The sequence below is a fragment of the Heterocephalus glaber genome, unplaced genomic scaffold (assembly GCF_053883595.1).
Source record: "Heterocephalus glaber isolate CG9 unplaced genomic scaffold, H.glaber_assembly_v1.0 deba00001444, whole genome shotgun sequence".
Classification (NCBI taxonomy): domain Eukaryota; kingdom Metazoa; phylum Chordata; class Mammalia; order Rodentia; family Bathyergidae; genus Heterocephalus; species Heterocephalus glaber.
Window position 1 is genome coordinate 30,826,938 of NW_028258297.1, and position 17,420 is coordinate 30,844,357.

At 48.0% G+C, this 17,420-nt stretch overlaps 1 protein-coding gene across 2 annotated transcripts in view; it reads right to left on the minus strand.

Annotated features, from left to right (window-relative positions):
- Positions 1–16,102, minus strand: part of Galnt8 (polypeptide N-acetylgalactosaminyltransferase 8) — a 50,755-nt gene extending 34,653 nt beyond the window's left edge. The window contains exons 1-3 of one of the 2 annotated variants that reach the window (XM_087214190.1): positions 15,793–16,101; positions 11,710–12,007; positions 912–1,078 (exon numbers count right to left, since the gene is read on the minus strand). In XM_087214190.1, coding sequence (XP_087070316.1) covers positions 912–1,078; positions 11,710–12,007; positions 15,793–15,991 — 664 coding nt within the window. In that variant the 5' untranslated portion in view covers positions 15,992–16,101. Of the gene's footprint in view, positions 1–911; positions 1,079–11,709; positions 12,008–15,792 lie in introns of both variants that reach the window. The other variant, XM_087214191.1, reaches the window with a different exon arrangement.
- Positions 16,103–17,420: the final 1,318 nt, after the last annotated feature.

The window sequence follows — 17,420 nt, forward strand, 5'->3', positions numbered from 1 at the left end:
ACGTGCTAAATGAGGCACAAGGCCCGGTTATTACATCTGTAAGCCTGGCAGTTCACTCACACCTTGAACGCTGAAGTTCGGGGTCAAATCTGTCCTGACACCTACTACCTGTACGTTGTCCAGCAAGCTCTTGAGTGGTTTGTTTCTTGTAGGGTCATTGTCGTGATCAAAAGCTCCAGCACATGTAAGGTGTTCAGAGTGAACAGTGCTCCCTGCCATTATTATCTCACTTCAGCCTCACTGCAGCTCATGGACTGGAATTCTGACCAATACCCATAATTTTGCATATAAGGAAATGGGAGCAGTTGAGTTGCCGAGTGCACAGCACTTGTAAAGAGGGACCTGGGATGACAAATTGAGAAAATGAGGACCCAGATCCATTCTCTGCCATTTCCCACGCACGGCCCGGGTGGGCTAGACTTGGGGCACAGATCCTGTGGGCAAGAGTGGCTGCCCCGGCATCCCAGTGCCCCCAGCTCCCTCTTCCCCAGGATTGGCCCCTGAGAGAGATCCCCGCTCCTCTCCTTGTCAGTGGCAGCTCTGGCTCCCTTCTCGCCATCCGGAGTCCTCCCTGGCCACCCACCCACCTGGTACCTCCAGTCCCCACTGTGGCACATGGAAAGGTCACAGGACACTTCAGGGTGACCCCAGCTCCATGCCAACCTGCCATGCAACTGGGCACACTGTGCAGTCCCTCTGTGTCTTAGTCTCCTCATCTGTGATTGAGATAATGATCTCACCTGGCTGTGTGAAAACTGAGTGGCCAGCACAGATAGGCCCTCAGAGAACGACCTCTGCTTTCCCCTCCTGAGCAGCCTGCAGCTTCCCAAACCCTAAGCTACAAGCCCTTTCCAGCCAAGCACAGGGGACAAATAGCCATTTTTACACATCTTCTTTCTCAAGTTGCTCACCATTTGAGCTAAAGTCATCCACCAAAATGATTTCCTTCAACAGCTGAGGGGGCGTCCGGTTAATTATGCTGGTGATGGCCCGTTGAATAATGGACAGAGCTTCATCCATGAATATGAGGATCACGCTGAGGGAGGGGAGCTGGGGAGGGTATGTCTTCTGAAGACACCTGTAAGAGACCATTTTTAGAGCCGAATTATTTTTCTGACTTAAACATTACTGTCCAGTCTTCCCTCTGCTTCACATGGCCTTTTCAGTGGACACATCAAACCCCCAGGCGCCTTATGGAGGGAAGCTCAGCTGTTTAGCACAGTACCAATGAGATTGTTCATCTACTTACCTACAGTTATCCTGTCACACAGGTAGCATACTTTCTTAAAATTAATTTTCAATAGGTGTTACCTCTTGGATACTCAGCATACCCCCACAAAGAATTCTCATGCCTCTCCCACCCCCAAATTAGCTGCCTTGCCTGCAGCCTTCTCTCCCTCCCCGCGTTGTTGGACTTCAGTCCTTTGACAACCTCCCTGCACTTCACACACAGAGATGTGAACTGTCCACAACTGTGGTTGACACACTTTTAAAAATTATAGCCTACATTTATGAGGCCTGCCATATGCTAGACTCCCATTTACTCTTAGTTTATAGCTTTATTGAGGTATGATTGATGTATTAAACACTACATATTTGATGTATCTGGTTAATCGGTTTGGACATATGCATACACTTATGATACAACTGCCAAATCAAGGTAATAAATATATCCATGAACTGTGTGTATATATGTGTGTTGATCACAATGTGAGATCTATGCTTTTAGCAAATATTTAAGTATATGTAGTGTCAAGTAGAGGCGCTGTGTTGGGCAACAGATGTCGAGAATTTATTCATGTCGTATGACTAACTTTGTACACATGGAACAACTCCTAATTTTAAACATGATTATTGAGGTAAAATTTACAAACAATAAAATTCATCCACTTAGAAGTATATAATTGGTATATATTAGTAAAAGCGGTAATAGTCACAGAGTAACTGTTAGTGCTAATTCATCCATAGAAGGAAATACTAATATCACCTGCCACTCCCCCTCTCTCCTCAATCCATTCCACCTCTGCCCTCGAAGTCACAGGCATCCACTAATCTAATTTCTGTTTCTACAAAATTACCTATTCTAGACTTTTTGTGTAAATACAAATACATGACATGCTCTTTTGTTGCCGGCTTCATCCACTCAGCATAATGTTCTCAAGGTTCATCTGTGTTGCAGGAGGCTATCAGCACTTCATTCCTTTTTTTTTTATTGTCAAATAATATCCCACTGTACGGTGATAGTTTCTCCACTTACCGCCCGATGGACATTTAGGATGTTCCCCCTTTGTGGTAATTAAGAATAATGCTGCAGCGAAGGTTCCTGAACAAGATTGTATACTGGTGTATGCTTTTATTTCTCTTATACAAAGTCATGAACCACAAAACAAACATTTCAGTCAAAAATAGACTGCATGTGCAACTGTGGTCCCACAACACTACAGCACCCGGTGGGTGTCTCAGCCTATGCAAGTGCACTCTGTGACATTCCCACAACGCAGGCAGTGGCTGCTCCAGAAATTATTCCATCATTAAGCAACACGTGATTGCAGCTGTATCTCAAAAGGAAAATGGGAAGCAGAGTACAGGTTTCCAAAAATATATTTTTAAGAAACAGTGACTGAAGCATCATTGTATAGTATGTGACCTTTATGTTGTTTTTGAGCCTGGAATCTCAGGCGTTGTCCCTTGGTCAGAGTGGCTTGTTGATCAGCATCCAGAAATCGGGCTTTTCACTCCAATCGCACCAGTGTGTCAGTCATCTGTTGAGTCTGGGTACAGGTTGGCAAATGATGCTCGACGTCCTCTGCTGATCCCAGTGGATTTCCTGGTGCTTTCGCACAGCCTCCTAGACCACCCGGGGATGGGTGTGAGCCCAGGAGCGCTCTTCTTGCCTATCTGCTTCTGTGGTTCTCCCTGATAAGTTTCAGGATGCTCTGTTGCTTTGCTGGTTGCCACTCACTCACAGAGCCCTGAGTGTTCCCTGCCAAGTGCTATTGCTTCAGACATCACTGGGTGCGGAATCCTCCAGGCTCTGTCCCTTGCCCAGAGCTGGGGGCTTCTCATCTTTCTCTTCCTTCTGGACAGAGCTTCCGCAGCACTGCACAGTGCCGAGGGTAAGGACTGCAGCCCCTTCCGGAGTGACATCTGTGACACGGGCATGCGCTGGGGAGAGAGGAGGTGGCAGGGAAGAGATGGCAAGGGGAGCCTGGTGTACATGACCCGAGGTAGGTGGAGCTGAAACTTCACCGCAGGAGCAGGAGCAAGGTAAAGGGTGGAAGTCCTTTGTCTTGGCCACTTCTGTGAGGGGAGGGCTTTCGCATCCTAAGGAGGGGGAAGGTGTGAAATGTGGTTGGCCTGCCCTCTCCAGGTTGAAGCTGTAGCGCTATACCAGGGCTGGGGGTGGCCACATCCTTCCAGGGCAGAGAACCTTGAGTTGTGTCCGCCACACAGGGCTTTGGCTGGGGTGCAGGGGGAGGACGGTGGCTCAGACACCACAGATTCCTGCTGCTCTTGTTGAAACTTGGTAGGTTTCCCATGCAGAATGTTTCTCCATTTGCTGTGTGCCCTCCAGACAATTTCTGAAAGTGTCGAATGAAACTTTAAAATTTTTTCCTCCAAACAGTGGTTTTGTTAGGAAGAAGAGATGATGCACTTCAACACCCTGCCATTTTGAAAGCCTCAACCCACATAGCTTTTAAAAGCTTCAAGTAGTTCCCAATGATTTCTCTTCCACCCAGATTTCTCATCTCTCCAACAAAGCAAATATTTGTCTTACTGCGACAGCTGTTGCAAGGGCCAGCACCTCCTGTGAGTAGGGCCAGGATGCCCTTATCACTCGTGGTAGCTGCTCCTGCCCCCACCCACACCATGGGTGTCTGGGGATCTTCAGTCTCGGCCTCTCTGTACTCAGCTGGTCTGGGGCCAGGGCTCGGTGTGCTGGATATACAAGGGCTGCACGGCTTCACAGTGATGTCCAGAGCTGCTGCTGCATGGACGAGCGGGCTGTGCAACGAGGCTGACAGGACTGGGTTTTCTCCTGCAGGCACCGATGGAGCCTAAGCCAAGGAACCGTCTGATTAAACTAGCATTTGCATCATATCCTCTGGCTGCCAGGAGCATACAGGTGAAGGTGTTCCAGTTTGATCTGAAAGGTCCTAAGGGTTGTCCCCAGAGTGGGGACCTTGAGCCATGGGCCTAGAGGAGGCTTTCGGTACCTGGACGTGCTCTCAGAGAGCAGCGGGACCCCAGCCCCTCCCTGCTTCTCCCAGTCTCTTCCGCCCACGAGGTGCATAGTTTTGCCCCCGCTTGTGGCCCCTCCAGGGTCTGCTCCCATAGGCCCGAGAGCAACAGAGCCAACCAACCATGGACTGAGGTTTCCCAGACTGTGAGCAAAATAAGCCCCTTCCTGTCGTGAGCTGACAGCCTTGGGTGTCTGTTACAGCGACGGAACCCTAGTGCAGTGAGCAGTGCATGTGGGCTCCATGACACCAGCACGAATGGCTCCCCCAGGCCTGCCTTGGAGAAGGAAATGAGTGGGTCTGGCCACACTGAGTGAGAGCTGCCAGGAGTCACAGCATGGAGGGTCCTAGCAGGTCACTGGCTCTGGAAAACAGTCTGGATCGGAGAGGTGTGGATTTGGAAGTAATCCCCATGTAGGAAAGTGGATAAAATCAGCCACACAACAAACAGGAAAGAGCCTTGTGCTAAAGCCTGATGATTATCAAACTTTAAAGCAGACAGAAGAAGCCTGACAGAGGAAAACCTGAAATTCCTTAAAGCTCAGTAGCAGTTCCTAATGCTGGCACAGAATGGTTACGTAACAAATATGTACTTGCTTGAGAGGAAGCATATGGGATTGTGTTTAATTGATTTAAACTCTGCTGATGTCTCCGCTAATCCCCATGATTGCTTCAGCCACTTTCCCATTCTCTTTCTCCCACATGTCCTTAGGAGTATTGTCTTTGGCTATATCCTAAATGTTTTGCAACACTCCTCTTAGCCACACCCTACCTTCTGTTCCTGCATCCGTCAGCTTTCCATCACTATGACCAAGTGTTTGACATACACACTTGAAGGAGGAAATGTTTGCTTTGGCTCATAATTTCAGGGGGTTTGGTCCCTGGCCTGCTGGCTCCAGGGCAGAAACACAGAAGAAGGGGCTGGCACCAGAACGCTGCTCACCTCGTGCCAGCTGGAAAGCAGAGGGTGAAGAGAGGAGGCAGATAGGAGGCAGATGGATCAGATGTAGTCTCCAAAGTCATGGCCCAGGACCCACCCAAACACACCCGGAAGTGAGCGCTACTAATCTCCAAGGTGTCTCTGAAGCCAATCAAGTTAACAAGCCAAATTAACCAGCACAGTCCCCACCTGTGTCAAGAGAGGCAGGAAATACGGGTCCTTGCATTCATGAGCTCCCTTGTGCTTCCCTGGCCCTGAGCTGGAATATGGAGACCCATCTTGTCCAGCGGAGTCTTCTGCAGTGACAGCAATGGTCTCTATCTGTGCTATCTGTCCTTATCTACATTATGATAGCCACATGGAGCCGGCAGGCCCTTCTATGTGGCTGTTATAGCCAAAAAGTAAAGTTTAATTTAATTTGTTAATTATTTACATTTAACTATGCATGACTAGTGGCTACCACAGTGAACAGCACCACAGATATTGAAAAAAATTATTACCTAGGCATGGTGGTGCTCACCTGGAATTCCAGCACTCTGGGAAGCTGAGGTAGGAGGATCATGTATTTAAGCCCAGCCTGAGCAACTTAGTGACTTTGTGAGATCCTGACTCAAAATTTTAAAAAGAGGTTTAAAAAGGGTCTGAGGGTGTAGTTCAATGTTAAAGCCCTAGGTTCAATCCCAGCACTGCATAGATGGATGATGGGTGATGGAGGGATGGATGGATGGATGGATGGAGGATAGAGGATAGATAGATAGATAGATGATAGACTGATTTGAGAAGAGCTGATGAACTGATCTGCAGCAACTGCACTATAAACACACACACACACACACACACACACACACACTGCTGCCCCTCCCCAAGCAACAAGAAGGGACAAATGCAGAAATAAAGTCAGTAAGGGTGAGGTATTGGAGCTGGAAAGATAAACTTTATGCATATCACACTTTCAGCCCACATTACCGCTGTGTAGAACAAGGAAACTGATCTTTGCACATCACCATCTTGAAGTTCTTGCTTACTTTTAAACATAAAGTTTGTGTTTTAATTTTGCTCTGGTCCTTGAAAAAGTATGTGACTCGGCCTGTCTACAGCACTTTAGTGGCCCCCCCATTAGGGATTAATTGTATAAGCTTGGCCTTTCCCTGTATCTAACTGTTTAATTGTTTGTTGGTATCAATATCTACCCAATTAAATAATGTGGCTGCCCAATGTCACTCCTGTGTTCTGACCTCTGAAAGGTAGAGAGGACATGTGTGGTAAGAAATATGGGGCTGGCATCTCCCTGGAATGAGATGGCCATCCGGAGAGCTGTGGAGAACTAGCAACCACCGTCACTTGGGCACCTCATTCAGCAGAAAGCTGGACTGAGTGACATATCACGTCTATACCAAATTCAGGATTCCACCTGACAGCTCGCATTCACTAAATGATTCCTTCCTCAGGGAGAGTCATGGTGTGATCTACCCGGAGTGCTCAAACTGGGAAGGTTTCCACAATGCTTTAGCTCTGAAATCCTTACGTGTCTGAGTCTCGTGGGTTATTTTTATGAGCAGTAGAAAAGCACCCACTCTTGGATTACAAGTATCTGATATGGCTCAGATGTTATTTAAGTAGAGGTGGATACTTCATTCATGCATAATTTTGATCCATGGCAATACTTTTAACAAGCAGTTTCATGAATTCATCCTGTAGAATTACACCTGAATGCTCCAGAATGAAATATAGACAAGCCACATTCAATAACCAATAGATCCCCAATAGAATCCAGATATTGTTCTCATACCTAGAGACCTACATTATCCGAAGGACTCAGGAGAAAATTCAGTAGGTCCTAACTGCTGCCCCTCTTATGAGTAGTGAATACTGATACGTGTGCCACTATTTCCTTCTTTTTTGTCCATAGCAGGCATTGCTAATAGATCCCAGCACTCATGCCTTAGACCAGTGATGCCAAACCTCTCAGAACTTTCTCTCTTTTTTTCCATTAAGTTTATTGGTACATTTTAGATATAAAATATGATTACATTCATCATTGGGATCTTGTACCTGTATATGATGTATCTTGGTTCTTATTTTTTTCCCCATTCTGGCCCTCCCTTCACCCCCTCCACCCTTCCCTATTTACAAAGACTTTGTTTCCATTTTTTCCTTTTCCCATATTTTTTCTTTTCCCTTCTTTCCTTTCTCCTACCCCTCCCACTTCCCCTACTCCTTTAGACCTTTTCTTCCTATTTCACAATATCAATTATACATTTTGATCCTTATTTACACTTTCAGTTTCTCACACTAGAGAAACTATTCGGTATTTACACATGTGTGTCCTATTTATTTCACTTAGGAGTATGGCCTCAATGTGCATCCACTTAGCTATAAATATCACTAGTTTCTTGTTCTTTATGGCGAGTAATACTCCATTTTATAAAAATAACCACATCTTCTTTACCCAGTCTCCAGTTGATGGCCAATTGGGGTGTTTCCAAGTTTTAGCTATTACAAACTGTGCCTCTATCAACATGGCTGAGCATATATCACTGTGGTATGATTCTTTTAATTCTTTTGAGAAGATACCCAGCAGGGGAATAGCTGGGTCAAATGGGGTGTCTAGCCCTAGTTCTTTGATGTATCTCCACACTGATTTCCACAGTGGTTGCACCAGTCTGCACTCCCACCAACAATGGAGAAGGGTTCCTTTCTCCCCACACCCCTGCCATCATTTGTTATTGGTTGATTTCTTGATAGCAGCCATTCTTTCTGGGGTGAGGTGGAATCCTCTCAGAACTTTCAGTGATAACAGATATTCTGCTGAGGCACACATGCCATAGGTTCGCCACCGCTCCCTTGGACCATATGGACTCAAGTCTTCTCACTGTAATACCCCATGTAGTCACTACCAGTCAATTGGAATTGTCACAAAAGATGAGAGCTTTTTATCATCCTAGTACAAGCTAATCAGATTAAAAGGTTTGTCTAAATACATGTTCGATAGAACATCCAGGTAAGGTCATTGATCCATCTAAGGCCCCCCACTGTCTCCTGGTACACAGAATGGAGATGCCAGAGAGTGACCTGCTGCAGAGTCCAGTTCATCCTCAGTCAGATCTGAACTGGGCGCTGCTTTGTGCAACATGGATTCATGGAGATATTGAATGAGGATTATGTGGTGATTAAGAGCATCAAGAGAAGTCAATTTATAATTGTCTGGTCATGATTGCTCCAGGCTGCCACTTATGATTTCATGACTCCAAAAGAACTACTAACACTCAAAAACCACTGAAACACATCCAAGAAATTCAGTGAATAATAAATAGAATAAATGCAGAGAAACACACCGACATGTCATAATCCTGATGCTGAAAGCCAAAGTTAAAAAGAAAATCTTGAAAGAAGCAAAAGAGAAACAACTTGCCACATATAAGGGAAGTTTAATAAGATTAATAGCTGGCATCTCATAGCATAATAGAGGCCAGAAGTTAACAGGGTCATATATTTAAACTGCCAAAAGAATAAATAGTATCAAGCAAGCATCTCTGATATCTTGTATCTTTCAAGTAGGAAGTCAAAATGAAGTCACTGGCAGATAAACAAATGTTGATAGAATCTATTGCTGGTGGACCCCCTACAAGTAATGCCACATCCTTTAGGCCAAAACCAAGTGACCCCAGGCAGTAATTCAGATGCAGAGAGAGAGATAAACAGAGAGACAGACAGAGGAAAGCAAAAGTAGTTATGGGATTATAAAACAGCATAAATGCATATCTCTTTTCTTCTTCTAACTTATTTAAAAGCAATAGTGCAAAAACAATGTGCATCTATATCATCGAGTAACTTAGGAGTAGTGATTAACTTAGAGTAATGTAATAAACTTGACAACAATAGCACAAGAGAAGTGGGTGAGAGAGAAGCTGTATCCATGTAAGGAAAGGAAATAAGTAGTAAACTGAATAAAAAGGAAAAAATATAGAGAATCAGACATGGCAAATATAATAGACTTTGTAGTTTTTATTTCCTCTCCATTTTTCTCTTTTCCTTTAATAGATACAAAATTATATAATTATAACAATATATTTTTTGGTTTGCACCATACATAATGCAATGTGTGTGACAGTTACAGCCGAAAAATAGGAACAGTGAATTGAGGTATATATAAAGAACTTCTCTACATTTCAGTAAATTAAGTAGATTCTGGTAAGTTAGGATGTATGTGCTGTGATAAGCTCCAGAGAAACCACTATAAAAATAACTAATATACAGTAAGAAGTAATTAAGGTAATTATACTGTTACATTAGAAAATATTCATTTAATGAAAAGATAAGCAGTAAAGAAGGAATGGAAAAAAGAGGAAACTTTAGAAAACAACAGCAGAATGGCAGGTATAAATTCAACTTATCAATAAAAACATTAAATATGAATGAGTTAGCTACTATAGTCCAAAGTAGAAACTGCCAAGTTGTATTTTTTAAAAATCCTACTGTATGCTGCCTTCAGGAAATACACTTTAGACCAAGAGATACAATGAAGCTGAAAATAAAAGGACAGAAAATGATTATACTATATAAACAAGAACCACAGAAAACTGGAGCAGACAAATAATGTTAAAGCAAAATATTGCTACAATAGGGCCGGGGATTTAGCTCAGGGCTTCCGCCGCCTGCCTCGCAAGTGCAAGAACCTGAGTTTGATCCCCGGTGCAAAAAATATATATATTACTACAATAAAGGGGGAGGCTTTATAATGATAAAAGCATCAGTTCATAAAATAGATATAACAATCATAAATATATATGCCTAAAATACATAGTGCCAAAACACACAAAACCAAAAGTGTCAGAATTGAAGGGAGAAATAGACAACTCAACAATGACAGTTGGAGAGTTCAGTGCTCTACCTTCAGTCATGGACAGGGCAGCCTGACAGCAGACTGACAGGGAAACGGAAGACGGGATGTCACAGGCCACACGCCTCCTGACACCCCCCGACACCCCCCTCCAGAGCAGGGTGCTCTGGCTGTCCCCTGCACAAACACCATGACCTGTGCCCTAAATGAGCCTAAAAAGATAGAATTTATACAGAATGGGACTCTGTGATCATCATGAAGTTACCTCAGAGATTAAAACATAAAATTCACAAGTAGGTGAAAATTAAGTGACACATTCTTAAATAGCTCATAGGCCAAAGAAGAAACCACAAGGTAAATTAGAAAATGCTGTAAGATGACTGGAAACAAAAATCTCAATGCACTAACACTTATGGGAGGCATTGCAGGCGGCCTGAGGCTGGTCAGGCCTGGCAGGGGGATCGCCTGGCTGTGGGGCATGTTCCAGGGCTACCCATTGAGGTGGAACAGCTATGGCTCTGAATTATGGATCCTCTAAAAAACACTGCTGTGAGCCTGTGGCTGAGCTCACCAAGGAAGAGAAATAAGACCAGAAGCTCAAGAAGACCCAGACCCTGCAAGCTGCAAAAGAGGAAGCAGCTTGGGAGGCAACCAGGAAACCCCTGTGCAACCTCCGCACCATCTTCCACCAACCCGTTGTGGGCCAGGTACCCACTCAAGGGTGGGTTTCTACCAGCTCCCTGTGCCCCTACCTGACCAAATCACCACTTCCTGGACATGGTGCGGAGGGCCACTGAGTGCCACAGAATAAGCACCTGACGGAAGCTGACAGCAGAGAAGCCGTCACACGAGCAGCTGCAGCTTTCTCACTACCAGGTCCAAGGGTCAGGAGGAGGCAGGACATGCTCAAGACAGCCAGGGAAACTGTGCCCTGGGCCGTGACCGCTGGCGGTAGAGAGAGAAGAGAGGCTCTGGAGGAGCCCCGGGCCCTGCACTTCGAAAGCCACGAGAGCCACTGCCACGTGGCAAAGGGTGTGCCTACTTTTCATTTATTGCCTGCAAAGCCTTTCTCCTGTGGAACTAGAACTGGACAAAGAGCAGATCAATGATTGCTTAAAGATAAGGAAGTTGTGGGGAGATGGGAAGTAGCTGCTCTAGTACAGGGTTTATATACCTAAATGGAGGGATTGTATGGTTTATAAATCAGATCTCAACAGAACCGTTTTTTAGTGTAAAGGAAGATGGGGGAGATGGAAAGAGAAAAGCTATCAGGAAAGAGAATAGAGGAGAAGAGAGAAGACTCTTGACCTTAAATTCAGTAATAACGAGGAATCCAAGCAGAGCCACTGAGGGAAAGCCTAGGGGAGGAAACATCCTTGTAACCCAGGTGTGACTAGCACACACCCTGGCTCGGCCTCGGGTCCACATCTGTAGCATCGTTTTTAGACCACGGCATCAGAATTCTCAGAGGGCTCTGTCTGACACTCAGCTGCTCTCCGAGGGCTGTGTGCATGTGGACCGCTCAGTTCTCCTCTCTGAGCTGTCGCTATAACATGGATTAAAACGACAAACCTCTCATCACCTTCCCCAGCAACACCCGCCCCGAACTCCCAACCTTGACTTCCACAGCCCTTGGACCTCATCTCCAGAGCACACCCAGGTCCCCGGGAGCCCCAAGTCTGTCTCACCTGGAGTCCCTCGTGTCCGGGAGGCTGCGGTTGAGAGGCAGCCTGTTGCTGAGGTACACATTGTAACCAAACCTGTGGAACAGGTCCTGGGCTTTCTTCTGCTCAGCCTCAGGAAGATCCTCTCCCCACTGCCGGAAGAGGGCTGAGCTCGGGAAGAGCTTCTTTGGGGGTCCAGGCTTCTTTGTCTCCACCACCTTGCCTTGCACTGCCTTTGGGGCAAGGTGAACTTCATCATTCACCTTCATTCCTGTGTCCTCCACATTTGCTTGTTGCTTCACAGCCAACCTCATACTTTCTTCTGCAAAAGAAGAGGATGAGGGGAGGGAGAGGGCAAAGAAAACATTTCAGCTAATCCTAAATTATCTGAGCAGTGCTCCGTCCTAATTTCCTTGAAATAGTTTTCTTGAAATAATTTGGGTGTTGAATGTCCCCACAGGCCCTTGTGGTGGAGGATTTGTCACCAGCCCATGGTGCTTGGGAGGTGACAGAGCTCTAGGAGGTGGGGCCTCGTGAGAGGAAGTTAGGTCACTGGGTATGTCCCCATCTCCATCCACGGAGCCGCGTGCTCCCGCCGTGACACACTGCCTCATAACAGGTCCAAAAGCAATGGGACAAACTCATCATGGATTGAAGCCTCCCAAATTGTGAGCCGACCGATCTTGTCTTTTCTTAAGTGTCTGCTACAGTGATGGAAAGGTGACTAAAACATCTTCCGAATTTTAAAATGGACAAATTCTTGTCCCAGAGGAGGTGATGTCAGAGGGACTTGTCAGAGCCATGTAAAGTTGTTCTGGCAAACCACACAGTAGGTACCTCTCTCCTTCAGTGCCATCAAAACGTATCAACTGTTCCCCTTTATGGCTCCTCTAGGAACTAACTCTGATGGGATAAATTGATAATAAGATAGTGTTTTTCAAAATGAGAACTAAAAACCCCTTTTATCAGCATCATCAGCTGTGATTATTTAAAAGTGTAGGCATTGAGGCTCATTTCCAAACCTTTTAAATTAGACTCTCAGGGTCAAGTGGGACCATGGGCAAGAGAAGTTACCAGAATTTGCATTTTTAATAAACTCAAGCAGTAATTTTTTTGTAGAGTAAAATTTTGAGAAATATGGTACTACACTAATAGTGGCCAACAAGGGCAAATCTATTCTAACAGGCACCACTCTTGTCCACGCATGCCAGTACCTCTCGTGTGTTTAACTCATCAGATTTCAAATTCTTAACACTTTTGATTGCTCCACATAGGTCTGGCAGTCACATGAGAAGCATGGCCAGCTCTTCCCAGCAGCCCTCACTGTGGGGTCCTGCCTCTGTTCTTTTCATTGGTGCCCGCTGAGGCCAGGAGCCCAGCAGAGCAGGAATGGCAGCTTCAGCCGTGCTGAAGCCCTGGAGTTCGGCCCTGCTGTGGAAATCACCCCTAATAAACTCATTTACTGGCCAGGCTGGACTTGTCCTGGGGGTCTCTTTGGTCGGCAGGCCCCCTCTCAGTTCAGAGTTTATGCAACAGCCTCTAAACCTACATTAAATCCAACCGGTCTGACAGGTTCACCTTCAGCCCACTACTGCACCCCAGGGTCACCAGCTTGGGTGGAAGGTGGCTCCACTGTGTTAATCTTCTCTGATTGGGGGATCCTGTGCCACAGCACATGGCTTGCTGAGTAGACTGTGGGGTGCATTTCAGATCCCTATGTAGCCCCTCAAAAGGAGTAGAGAACTCATGGGACTGAGAGGGAGCTATGCTTAGAGATGACAAAGATTGGCCCAAAAAGAGGAAGCAGAGGAGAATCAACTAACATGCTCAAGACAAAAAGAGAAAGGTCAAAGCAAACTTGGGAAGAAATCTAGATGGTAAGTCCATCAAGGAAAGGTCATGTGACCACCACATGCATTTGATCAGGTGGGAAAAATGAGTGAGGGAGCAAAGGGTACAGTGTTCCCAACGGAAGACTATTACTTTCATACTTCTCAGAGCTAAGCACATGGGGATCCCAGGGTGTGCTGGGTTCTCCTTGCCTCTAAGTTCCTCTGCACCTCCTTTTTTTGGAGCATGGTTGATTTTCCCTTTCACTCACTGCTGCCCATGAGAACTGGTTTGGACCTGGAGGCCATGCCAACAGTCTAGCAAAATGGATCCAGGTCTACTAGGTCATTCCCATGACTCACACTGCAATTTGTAAGCCCCATGGCTTACACCCACACATTACCCCATGGAGGCTTCTGAGAGCATCAAGGGAGGTTGTCCCAAGCTGGTTTAGAGCCGTCATTCCCTCTGTCAATAGGGATATAGCGATGACTGTGTGTTTGCTTTTGCCCTTCACATAATCTGTTTGATTTGCCCAAACATCCTTATTGACTTATGGCGGTCTTCAGTCTTCCTGGAACTGAGGATGACAGGTCATTAACTGGCTTTCCATTCCAGGGGTGGATTGGGACAGAGGGCAGTGGTGACCTGGAAACACAGCCCAGAAACACTGTGAGGTCAGCTCGGGTGGTGTTGAGTCCCTGGCACAGCATCTCAGCGTGGATGAAAAGGGGGTGCACCACGAAGAAGACTGGGAGGAAAAGGCATTGCCAAGAAGACAGGCAAAGGCAGCCGGGTGTCCACCACCCCAGCTGGGTCCCGGCTGAAGGAAAGGACGGCGCCATTCTGCTGGGTGGCAGCTAGGTCACAGCCCCGTGAGGCTGCCCTGCACATTTGCCTGAGCTGCTTCACCCACCGGGGAGCCAGGACTTCCACAGCCGGCCACTCCCCCTCTGTTTCATCCCTTCTCCCACCCTGCGTCCTCGCGCCTCCCTTCCTCACTGCTGCCTCTGTGTTTCTGTGAATGACAAACCTACATTCACATATTCATCGACTTTCTGCATAAGCAGAAATGAGTGGTGAACAAGGCATTCATGGCACCAAGCCCACTTGCTCTCCAGAACACTTTATCACAACAAAATGTGATAAGCCTCGGGTGGGAGTATGGAGAGCGGTGAGCATGTTCCATGGCTCCCCTCTCCCCGTTTCCCCCATCTCCTTTCCCCTCCTGTCCTTATGCAGACTCTTTCGTTCCCTGTCCCTGGACTCTCCAACTCTCCAACTCCCTTTTCTCCTCTTCTTGTCTCCTGTCTTGTCTTCTCTCTCTGTCTCACTCTCTCCCTCCCTGGAGACTCTGACAGGGCAGGTGAGGTCTGGTCCCATGGCAGTCGAAGGGGACAAGAAAGGAGCCCACAGAGTCTGTGCCCGGCATCCTCCTGCCCAGATCCGCAGGGCCGCACACGCAGTAGGGCTGCAGCATCGCTCCCGGCAGGGCCCAGGCCTCACTGCCTGCAGACAGGGAGCCTTGGGGACCGCCCAGCCCATTCCTGTGAGCCCTGTGTTCTCTGTGCAGCCCTGGGCACTGGGCTCCCCTGCCTTACCTTCCAGGAACTGCTTTGCCTCTGCACCCTGTTTCCACATCCTGAGCAAAGTACCTGCTCACCATCATTGCAGATGAATGAAAATTGTCCTCCAAGGGCAGAGTTCAAATCCCCAGCCTCGAGCTGCTGCTCCCCACCCACAGCTGCCACCCTCACTGGGCCATTGGCCCACTTATCAGGCCCCAGGCAGCACTGAGGGAGCACTGAGCAGCATGTGGGTAGACCCACACGGCCTAGGAAGGGGAGGACAGAGGGAAGACAGCGACAGGAAAGCAGCTGTTTTGCATCAATAGAAAGCTTTCCCGGGCTCTCACAGGTCTCTGTCCGGGGCTGCAGCCCAGCCCCACCTCTCATGGCCTTTGTCACAGACTTTGCCACCTCTTGTCAGCGCCCCTGCTGGGTCCAGCTCCGAGGTCGGGGCTGTGCCTAGCCATTCCCGAGCTAAGGCCTTGCTCTGATGTGTGTGTGTATGTGTGTGTGTGTGCGCGCAAGCTCACACAGGACCGCGTTGGTGCCTCCTGCCCCTTGCCCAGCCCGTCTGCTCCCACTCCCACCCCCACAGAGAGGCACAGAGGTGGGCGCTTGTGTGAGCCAGGGGGGTGCAAGTGAGGCCTGGCACCCTTCCCTCCATGCCCTGCATGCATGTGCACACCCGCCACGCCTGCCCTGCACTCACGCAGCCGCTGCACGGCCTCCTCCAGGCGGAACAGCCTGTCCATCTCCGGCCTGTCCCTCCCTGAGGACGGCCAGGGCTCAGCCCGCAGACCGTCCTGCAGTGGGTCCTGCACCGTCCCCTTGGGGTGAAGCACCAGGAGGAGGTTGGCGGTGAGGACCAGCACCAGGCCAAGGCAGAAGACCTGGTTTCTCCTGAGCATCTCTCCACTGGGCTCCTCCACAGCGAGCGCCCCGCTGCTGCCTGCTGCTGAGCCAGACGTTCTCTGGCAGGAAGGCGTTCGCAGATGCTGGCTTCTCCCAGAGCAGTGCCAGGTGTGCAAGGTGTGTCAGGGCAGACGCCCAGTGAGGCATGTCACCTGAGCACACCTGGCCCTGCTCAGCTGCCTGCGAGGGAACTGCTCTCTCCCTCCCTCCCTGGAGACTCTGACAGGGCAGGTGAGGTCTGGTCCCATGGCAGTCGAAGGGGACAAGAAAGGAGCCCACAGAGTCTGTGCCCGGCATCCTCCTGCCCAGATCCGCAGGGCCGCACACGCAGTAGGGCTGCAGCATCGCTCCCGGCAGGGCCCAGGCCTCACTGCCTGCAGACAGGGAGCCTTGGGGACCACCCAGCCCATTCCTGTGAGCCCTGTGTTCTCTGTGCAGCCCTGGGCACTGGGCTCCCCTGCCTTACCTTCCAGGAACTGCTTTGCCTCTGCACCCTGTTTCCACATCCTGAGCAAAGTACCTGCTCACCATCATTGCAGATGAATGAAAATTGTCCTCCAAGAGCAGAGTTCAAATCCCCAGCCTCGAGCTGCTGCTCCCCACCCACAGCTGCCACCCTCACTGGGCCGTTGGCCCACTTATCAGGCCCCAGGCAGCACTGAGGGAGCACTGAGCAGCATGTGGGTAGACCCACACGGCCTAGGAAGGGGAGGACAGAGGGAAGACAGCGACAGGAAAGCAGCTGTTTTGCATCAATAGAAAGCTTTCCCGGGCTCTCATCTGCAAATTTGGAATCAAAACATTCAGGATTCTTTCCATTTCTGTGGTGAGCTGGAGTGATGCCCCGGGCTCTGTTTCTCCCCTCTAGTGCAAGCCACAGAAAGCCCTGGCATTACCTGCGGAAGAATCGGGGAGATTCTGAAAAGTGGAGAGACAAGGGAAAACTGGCCTGAGGTCTTAGGACCCAAGGGAAAACACAGCCATGAATTCCACAGGTTTTCTTTTGGCCTAATGGTTCCAAAATTTTACAATCATAGATGAGCCTCAAAGGCAGAATGAAGAGGACAAAGGGAGAAAAATCAGTGAACTTGAAGATGGAACAATAAAAATGTTCAATCTGCACAGTAAAGAGATAATAGACTGAGGAATAATGACAGACCTCAGAATCCAGTGCGATTATAAGGAAACATCTAGTATTCACATCATTGGAGCCTCAGATGAGGAGGCAACAGTGTGGGGCTGAACAAGAATCTTAAGAATCAAGGCTGAAACTGGCAAGAGACATGAATCTAGAGTTTCAAAGCAAGGAGTGAGCTCCACACCAAGAAGTCCCTGCCCAGAGCGTCATAATCAGTCTTCCAAACACCAAAGGCAGGAAAATCATTGAAAGCAGCAAGAGAGCAATGAAACAATCCCAGTGAGGAT